The following is a 10,128-nucleotide window of genomic DNA, read 5'->3' as shown; positions in this document are numbered from 1 at the left end:
CTGGTGGTCCCCTTGGTTCTACCACTCTTTACCTAGACCCGCCCCACCCCACCCCACACACACCACGCCTCCCCAGTGAGCCCCTTGAGTTCAGTCCCGCCCCGCCGCCTCCAGTCCAGGCGACGCCGCTAGTCAGCGCGCTGACGTCCCACGCTCCAGGTACTTTCCCCAGAGCCGGTCGGGCTTGGCGTGGAGGCGGGGCGGGGCCGGAACGCGCATGCGCCACAGCGCCAGCACTCTCCCCGGATCGTGCGGGGGGCCTGAGCCTCTCCGCCGGCGCAGGCTCCGGTCGCGCTAGCTCGCCCCAGCGGACATGTCTGCCACCATCGAGCGGGAGTTTGAGGAGTTGGATGCTCAAAATCGTTGGCAGCAGCTGTACTTGGTGAGTCGTGGCTCGCGCAGCAGGCGCTGTACTCCTCCGTGGACCCAGGCTCGCGCCCGCAGGCTCCCTCCCGCTTCCCCCGCCTCTCGCTCGGGGCGGAAGTGGCGGCGCGAGGGCCGCGTCAGGGCTGCGCCTGCGCCAACCGAGTCTCTGGTCCGTTTTGAAAAAATTTTAAATGGAGAGAGAGAGACAGAGACAGAGAGAGACAGAGACAGAGAGAGAAACAGAGAGAGACAGAGAGAGACAGAGAGACAGAGAGAGAGAGAGAGTGTGTGTGTGCGCGCGCGCGCGCACCAACCGAGTTTCTGGTTCGTTTTGAAAAAAAGATTTTAAATGGAGTGTGTGTGTTCGTTTTGAAAAAAAGATTTTAAATGGAGTGAGTGTGTGTGTGTGTTGTGTGTGTGTTCGTTTTGAAAAAAAGATTTTAAATGGAGTGTGGGGTGTGTGTGTGTGTGTGTGTGTGTGTTGTGTGTGTGTCGTAAGCGCAAGCGCAGAGTTCTAAAAGGCGGCGCCGCAGCGGCTCCTTGTGGCGGTTGTGGATGTGTTTCCCGGCCCTGGGTCGGTTTGGGTGGGGACCGGATCCCGGTAGCCGAAGGGCCGGTGGTGGCTGGTGGTGGCGGCGGGGGACCTGTGAGACCTGCAAGCGTCCGAGAGGCCGTGGGAACTGTGGGAACAGCCGGGGTGGGGGGTAAGGTGGGGTAGCCCAACCTTGGGAGCTTGCAGCGGGGAGCGGCTGCAGCTGCGGTGTCGGATTGTGCTTCGCCGTCCCGTGCCCTCCCCTTGCCTAGTTCTGTTCCGGGACACCTTTTTCGCCGGCCAGGTGTTCTGTGACCGAGCGGGCAGAGACCGACAGTGACACCGATTTCCGTAGCCGCTGCCGGCCCTTGCCTTACTCGTGTGGGTGGTACCTGGATCTCTCGAAATGGTAGTGCCTAAACCGTGGTGGTGGCGAGAGTTCCTGGCGATCAGCAGTCTTAATTTTTCTCAGAGAGCCCAATACTATATCAGGAACGAGAATAGACTTTGGTTGTATTAGTTAAAGAATAAGGATGTCATCCTCTTTTCACTTTCTTTACTGAGGCACACTTTACATAACAATAAATACACGGATCTTATATATATATATGTTTAAGTGAGTTTCATAAATGTATACACCTGTGTAAGCACCACTCAAATCAAAATAATCTTTCCATCACCCCAGAAGCTGCTGTCATGCCCCCTTCTCCACCCCAAAGGCCCCACCACTGTTCTCATTTGTTACCACCATAGAATAATCTTGCCTGTTCTCAAGCTTATGTAAATGGACTCATAGTTGAACTCCTTTGTGACTAGCTTCTTTAGCTCAACTAGAGAACCTTTTAATTCAAATAGAACTTGATTTTATCTCTTTTAAAATGACTTAATTGACTGTTTTCTACTATTTACTCATTAGCATATTATTCTCAAGATTGAGTTAAGTAGTTGTGAGTTAAATGCTGCTCCTGCTGGTCAGTTCACTCTCTGATGGGGGGGGGGGGGAGGCTTTCCTGTAAATCTTGATGGCACTGGGTTTTTCCCCCATTCCATTTAATTAGATGACAGTAAAAAAATGTTTTCTTTGTCATGTTCAGAATGTAACATTTTCCTCTTGTACACAATAGCGGGGAAGTGTAATAAATATCTTAATTCGCATGGATACAGACTATGTTAAGGTGGGGCACTAACTTTAAAGAATGTTGGTAAGGACTTTTCCAAATATAGAAAATTTTAAATGCAAATTCTGGTAGGAATCTGTGTGAGCCTGCCAGCTGTGTCTTCTCCAGTTACATTTGTTTTAGCAGAGGCTGCTGTCTCCAAGTTGCTAGTAATATATTAAAATACAGATTTGAGAAGAGAAAGGTGAATGCTACAAGTTAACTCTGCTTAACATTTTGGTTGAGCAGCTTGCTAAATGTGTGTGTGTGTATATATATTATATATATACTTATATATGTAATATATATTTTTTTCCCCGTGAAAATTATTATCCCTGTTATGAGAAAATGCACTTATACCCACTGAAAATTTCACATTTGGTTTCAAGGAGTTCAGGAAGCCCTTCTGTGGATTCCTGCCTAGATGTCCTTTACTTTATTGGGTTGGTCAATACTATTAATATTTTCTCCTAATGGAAGGACAACAGTATTAGTTTGGTCAGGAGAAATCATGCAATACACACTGGTGTTACAGTAAAAGTAGATCATAAACCAAGAAAGTTGGCAATGGAAAGCAAGCTTAGGAAGAGGCTTGTGTTTTCCTTGTACTCTAGAAGCCATTCTACCAATACGTGCTGAGCTCCAGTGGAGTGCTAGCCTCTGCTCTGGGCCTTGGAGATTCAACAAAGAATGCCACTGACAAAGTTCCTGTTTGTTTTATCCTCATCTGAGGATATGTTTTATTGATTTGAGAGGGAGTGTGTGTAAAAGAACAAATGAACGAAAGAAAAGAAAGATGTGAGAGAGAAAAATCAATCAGTTACCTCCCGTACACGCCCAGACTGGGGATAGATCCTGAAACCCAGGTATGTGCCCTGAATGGGAATCGAACCTACAACCTTTTTAGTGTATGGGATTGTGCTCCAACCAACTGAGCATCCGAGCAGGGCAAAGTTCCTATTTCTTGAGGACCTCACATTCTAGGATTTGTTTTCCTGAGTGCCTCATTCCAATTCAATATTTTCATTCATTCACTTATATCTGTTATGTGTGTTAAATCCTAGTTTTTTGTTTGTTTTTTAGCAGGAGGGAGAGATTGAGGAAGAGAGAGAAAACATCGATGTGAAAGAAACACATCAACTGGCTGCCATCCACATGACCCCAACTGGGGCCGGGGACAAACTGTAACCGAGGTATGTGCCCTTAGTGGGAACCAAACCCGGGACTCTCTGATCCACCGGCGGATGCTCTAACCGCTGAGCCAAAGTGGCCAAGGCTCTGTTATACGTGTTAAGATGGAGTCCCTGCTCTTAATTATGCAGTCTAATGAGGAACAGAAAATGGGTAAGCAGTTGAAAATGTAAAAGTAGTAAGTGCAAAAGCTAGTATTAACCACAAGGTGCTACATATCCCCCAAAGCAATGTGCATTGGGAGTTCTGGTGAATGTTTCTGGAGGAGGGAGGGCCTTACCTAAGTCTTGAAGGACAAGTTGACCAGGTGAAGAGAATTAAGGAGGGGGAGAGAATTAGTGTTCCAGAAAAGGAAGAAAGGTGTGCAAAGGTACAGAGCATAGAATGCCAAGAGAACCACCAACAATTTTAGCCTGGTGAGGAGTGAGGTATGAACATGAGGTGCCTAAGAGTAAGAGTTTATGAAGCTCTTGTAAATCAGACCAAGGGATTTGAGCTAGTTGATAGACATTGCTGAAATTTTAAGCCTGGAAATACTATGATAAAATTATATTTACTTTTCAGCAAGGCCATTCTACCGGTGGGTTGGATGGGGCTAATTGTAGGCAGATAGCACAGGAAAGTAGTCTGTTGGAGTAAACCTAAAGGAAATGTTGAGCTCCTGGACTAAGGCAACAGCAGTAAGAATGAAGGGGAGACACAGATTTGAAATTATAAGGAGACAGATGTATTTGATTTTGAAACTTCATTTGAAGTACCTGTAAGAGATAGAAATGGAAATAGTTTTATATATACATTTGGAGTTTCGGAGAGGTCTGAGCTGGAAATACGATTTGGAAATCATGAGCACATAGGTGGTATTTGAGGTCCTAGATTTAGGTGAGTTCACCTAGGGAAAATATAGGGGGTTTATGCCCTGCCCGGTTCGGCTCAGCGATTAGAGCGTCAGCCTGTGGTCCAGAGACACTCCGGTTTGGTTCCCACTAAGGGCACGTACCTTGGTTGCAGTTTGTCCCTGGCCCTGGTAGGGTGGTGCGGGAGGCAGCTACTCGATGTGTCCCTTTCACAACGATGTTTCTCTCTCTCTCTCTCTCTCTCTCTCCCTCCCTCCCTCCCTCCCTCCCTCCCTCCCTCCCATTCGATCTGAACAAAAAATGGAAAAATGTTCTCGGGCGAGGATAAAAAATAAAAAAATAAATATATAGGGGGTTTGGAAATGCTGAAGGCCAAGGACGGAATCTTGATAAACATCATTTAAGGGCATATATATATAGAAAAAGATGCTTACAACAAAAGACTGGAGAGGAATAGCTATAGAAATGGGGAGAAAATTGGTGGCAGGGTATAGAGGGAGTTGATGGTCAGCAGGGCCATGTGCTGCAGATGGGATAACAAAGGTCAAAACCGAAAGGACCCATTGAATTAATGACTAAGAGATAAACAGATACCTTAAAGAGAGCAATATCAGAAGTCAGATGCCTGGCACTGAGAAAAGAAGATGGGAAGAAGTACAAATAAGCAAGTGTACACCACTCTTTTAAGAAGCCCAACATAATGAAATGGAGTGGGGAAAGGTAGCTAAAATGAAGCATGATTGTGTGACTTCTCTAATTTAAACCTTGAATAGTTTCCATTGCTTGTAATGTAAAATTCAAACTCGTCTAATAGCTCGCAAAACCACGTGTCCTACCTCCCAATATAACTTTCTTTTCTTTTCCTCTAGGTTCCTTCCTTTTTTTTTTATCCTCACCCGAGGACTTTTTTCGATATTTTGTTCAGATAGAGTGGGAGGGAAGGAGGGGGAGAGAGAGAGAGAGAGAGAGAAACATTGACGTGAAAGGGACACATCGAGTGGTTGCCACTCACACAACCCAACCAGGGCCGGGGACAAACTGCAACCGAGGTACGTGCCCTTAGTGGGAACCGAACCCGGATCTCTCCGGACCGCAAGCCGACGCTTTAACCGCTGAGCCAAACCAGCCAGGGCTTATTGTTTTTTTGTTTTTTTTTAGGTTCCTTCCTTTAAATGTGCATGTCCATTCTCCCTTGGAGCCTTCATTTTATTATTATTATTATTATTTTTAATCCTCACCTGAGGATATTTTTGTATTTATCTTCAGACATAGTGGGAGGAGAGAGAGGGAGAGGAAGGAAGAGAGAGAGAAACATCCACATGAGAGTGACATTGACTGGTTGCCTCCAGCATGACCCCAACCAGGGCCAGGGATGAACTGCAATTGAGGTATGTGCCCTTGGCCAGAACTGAACCCGCAACTCATTGGTCCACAGGCCACGGGCCGATACTCTGTCCCTGAGCCAAACCAGCCAGGGCTCCCCTGGAGCCTTTATAAATGTAGTTCTCTTTGCATTAGCACAACTTTTCCCACTTTCCTTTCCCCTTTTGCTTAACTGCCTCCCACTCATCCCTGAAGTCTCACTTCCTTAGGGGTGCTTTCACGATCCTCCCATGCGGGATGTGATCTCCCGTTAAATATTTCTATATCATCCTATGACTTCCCCTTTCGTTCTCTTCCCCTTTTCGTTCTCTTCTCCTTTTTGATCTAGTGCCACAGGAGATTATTTAGGGAACACAGTTTGTATTTAGCAAACCACTTCCTTGAGTAGGGAAAAGGTGTTTAAGTAGGCTTATAAAGTCATAAATAGCGAGGACTTATAACCAGGTAACTCATTATTTATGATAATGTTTCAGGAGAGTTGTGCTTTTTATTGCAATGCTAACTGGATGAGAGAGGATTTACTCTTTTTTTTTTTTTACTCTAAATAATGTTTTATTTTCCAGTTGCAGTTAATATATAATATTAAATTAGTTTCAGGTGTACTACCCAGTGATTAGACGTTTATAATTTAGGACGTGATCATCCCAGTAAATCTAGTACCTATGTAGCACTATATATAGTTACTATAATATTGTTGGCTATATTCCCTATACTGTACTTTACATCTCTGTGACTATTCTGTACCTACTAATTTGCACTTCTTAATCCCTTCAACTTTTTTACCCATTCCCCAGTCCTCCTACATCTAGCAACCTTCAAAACATTCTTTGTATCTGTGAGTCTGTTTCTGGTCTGCTTGTTTGTTTATTTTTGTTTTTTTTTAGATTGCACTTATAACTGAAATCTTGGCATTTATTTTTCTCTGCCATGATGTATTCCACTGAGTAGAATACCCGTTCATGTTGTTGCAGATGGCAAGATTTCTTTTTTTTTTTTCTTTTATGGCTGAGTCATACTCCATTGTATATACATGTACCACTTCTTTATTCATTGATCTATTGATGAACACTTAGGTTGCTTCCATATGTTGGCTATTGTAAATAGTGCTGCAGTGAACATATGGATGTATATGTCTTTTCAATTTAGTGTTTTGAGTTTCTTTGCATAAATATCCAGAAGTGGAATTGCTGGGTCCTTCTTTGCATTTAATTATATAGCCTTAGTTTTAAAATCTGTCTTATCGAACTTCCAGTCAAGATGGCAACGTAGGTAAATTCAGTACTCGCCTCCTCCCACAACCACATCATAATTACAACTATACTACAGAACAAACATACTGCAGAACCACCTGAAACTGAGCTGAATGAAAGTCCTACAACTATGAAATTAAAGAAGAAGCCACATCGAGACTGCAATCAAGATTGAATTACAACAGAAGGGTATAAAGTCTACTTGAGGGTCCACCTCGAGGGCCTAGTTGGGTGACCAGGGAGGCTGTGCCACTGGACCCTGCAGGACACCTACTACAACAGGCCACCCTAGGAAGCCTAGGGGACATAGCAGCTCTACCTAATACATAGAAACAAACACAGAGAAGCAGCCAAAATGAGGAGACAAAGAAACACATCCCAAATGAAAGAACAGAACAAAACTCCAGGAAAAGAACTAAACAAAATGGAGATAAACAATCTAACAGATGCAGAGTTCAAAACACTGGTTATAAGGATGCTCAATGAACTTAATGAGAATTTCAGGGAACTTCGTGAGAACATCAAGGAACTTAGTGAGGACCCCAAGAACATAATAAAGGACCAGTCAGAAATGAAGGATGCACTAACTGAAATAAAGAATAATTTACAAGGAATCATTTGTAGAATAGGTGAAACCAAGAAGCAAATCATCAATTTGAAATATAAAGAAGCAAAAACCCAATCAGAACAGCAAAAAGAAAAAAGAATTAAAAAAAAAAAAGGATAGTGTTAGTAGCCTCTGGGACAACTTCAGATGTATCAACATCGCGTCATGGGATTGTCAGAAGGAGAAGAGAAAGGGTAAGAAATTGAAAACCTGTTTGAAACAATAATAACAGAAAACTTCCCTTACTTGGTGAAGGAAATAGACATACAAGTCCAGGAAGCACAGAGAGTCCCAAACAAGATGAACTCAAAGAGGTCCACACCAAGACCCATTATCATTAAAATGCCAAAGGTTAAAGACAAAGAGAGTATCTTAAAAGTAGCAAGAGAAAAGCAGTTAGTTACCTACAACGGAGTTCCTATAAGGCTGTCAGCTGATTTCTCAAAAGATACTTTGCAGGCCACTGCAAGAAATATTTAAAGTGATGAAAAGCAAGGATCTACAACTAAGATTACTCTATTCTGGAAAACTATCATTTAGAATCAATGGCCATATAAAGAGTTTCCCAGACAAGCAAAAGCTAAAGGAGTTAACCTCCACTAAACCAGTATTATATGAAATGTTGATGGGTCTTCTTGAAGAAGAAGATAAAAAAAAATATGAACAATAAGTAATATCAACAGTTTGAATCTACAAACAAAATGAGCAAGAGCAAGCACAACAGAAACAAACTCATAGATACAGAGGACTCTTTCTTGGTTGCCAGAGGGAAGGGGGCTTAGGATAGATGAAGGGATTAAGAAGTACAAATTAAGCCCTGGCCGGTTTGGCTCAGCTGTTAGAGCATCAGCCTGCAGTCCTGAGAGACCCGGGTTCGGTTCCCGCTAAGGGCACGTACCTCGGTTGCAGTTTGCTCCCGGCCCTGGTGGGTCGTGCGTGTGGCAGCCACATCCTTTCACATTGATGTTTCTCTCTATCTGTTCCTCTCTCTCCCTCCCACTCTACCTGAACAAAAAATGGAAAAATGTCCTCGGATGAGGATAAAAAAAAAAAAAAAGAAGTACAAATTAATTGGACAGCTGTATGCAAAAAATGAAACCAGACCATCAACTTACACCATACACAAAAATAAACTCAAAATGGATAAAAGACTTAAATGTGACCCGTGAATCCATAAATACCCTAGAAGAAAATGTAGGCAACAACATTTCTGACATCATACGTAGCAGAATTTTCACTGATACATCACCTAAGGCAATAGAAATAAAGGAAAAAATAAACACATGGGACTACATCAAACTAAAAAGCTTCTGCATAGCAAAAGAAACAACCATCAAAATGGAAAGGCAACCCAGTATATGGGAGAGCATCATTGCCAATGATATATCAGATAAGGGGTTAATTTCCAAAATATATAGAGTACTCATACAGCTCATCACAAGGAAGACAAAGAACCCAATTTAAAAATGGGCAGAGGAACTAAACAGATACCTCTCCAAACAGGACATACAAATGGCTAAGAGACATATGAAAAAATGCTCAACATCACTAATCATCAGAGAGATGCAAATTAAAACAACAGTGAGGTATCACCTCACACCTGTTAGAATGGCCACCATCAACAAATCATCAAACAACAAGTGTTGGCGGGCGTGTGGAGAAAAGGGGACTCTAGTACACTGCTGGTGGGAATGCAGATTGGTGCAGCCACTATGGAAAACACTATGGTGTTACTTCAAAAAATTAAAAATTGAATTGCCATTTGACCCAGGGATCCCACTTCTAGGAATATACCCTAAAAAGCCTGAAACACCAACCAAAAAGAATATATGTACCCCTATTTTTATAGCAGCACTATTTGTAATAGCTAAGTTCTGGAAACAGCCCAAGTGTCCATCAGTAGATGAATGGATAAAAAAGCTGTGGTACATATACACTATGGAGTACTATGCAGCTGTAAGAAAGAAAGATCTCTTATCCTTTGAGACAACATGGAGGGACCTGGAAAGTATTACGAAGCAAGCCAAGCAGAGAAAGACAAATATCACATGATCTCACTTATTTGTGGAATGTAATGAACATAACAGTCTGAGGAATAGGGTAGACCCAGAAACATGGAAGTAGGATACAGACTGACAACCCTCAGAAGAGGGGATGGTGGGGGGAGGGAAGAGATAAACTACAGAACTTATATGCATATATGCATAACCAATGGACATGGACAACAAAGCCGGGGACGAGGTGGGGGCGATGGGAAGGAGGGTATCAATGGAGTAAAAGAGGAGAAACATCTGTAACAAAAATAAAATTAAAAAATAAATTAACAATGATGTCTTAATTTCATAAAAAAAAAAAAAAAGAAGTACAAATTGGTTGTTAGGCTGACAAACCTGAAAGGGAAAGGGGGAGGTGGGGTGGGAAGAGAGAAACCAAAGAACTTATATGCATAATCAATAGACACAGACAATAGTGTGGGGAAGGCAGGCGGGGGTGGGAGTGGAGAGGAAGGGGTCAAAGTGGGAGGAAGGAGGGACATCTGTAATACATTCAACAATAAAGTTTAAAAGAAATAAGATGTAGTCTGTTTTAGCTGATACAAGTATTGCTACACCAGTTTTTTTGTTTTCGTTTTAATATCTTTTTCCATCCTTTTATTTTCAGTCTATGTGTGTGTGTTTTTTTAAAATTAATTTTAGAAAAAGGAAGTGGGACGTGGGGGTAGACACAAATAAATACATGTTGATTTGTTGTTTCACTTATTTATGTCTTCATTGCTCCTTGTATGTGC

General features: G+C 42.7%; 1 protein-coding gene across 5 annotated transcripts in view; it reads left to right on the top strand.

Annotated features, from left to right (window-relative positions):
- The first annotated feature begins 208 nt into the window (after positions 1 to 208).
- The window catches only part of PTPN2 (protein tyrosine phosphatase non-receptor type 2), a 124,543-nt gene continuing 114,623 nt past the window's right edge, over positions 209 to 10,128 (top strand). For 3 of the 5 annotated variants that reach the window (XR_004957037.1, XM_036244447.1, XM_036244450.1), the window contains exon 1: positions 243 to 382. Coding sequence is in view for 4 of the 5 variants with exons in the window: in XM_036244447.1 (XP_036100340.1) it covers positions 314 to 382 (69 nt within the window). In the remaining variant the exon portion in view is untranslated. Of the gene's footprint in view, positions 383 to 2,046; positions 2,074 to 10,128 lie in introns of those variants that run through there. The other 2 variants (XM_036244449.1, XM_036244448.1) reach the window with 2 other exon arrangements.

Source organism: Molossus molossus, unplaced genomic scaffold, assembly GCF_014108415.1.
Source record: "Molossus molossus isolate mMolMol1 unplaced genomic scaffold, mMolMol1.p scaffold_m16_p_6, whole genome shotgun sequence".
Classification (NCBI taxonomy): Eukaryota; Metazoa; Chordata; class Mammalia; order Chiroptera; family Molossidae; genus Molossus; species Molossus molossus.
This window is presented reverse-complemented; position numbering and strand designations above follow the sequence as displayed.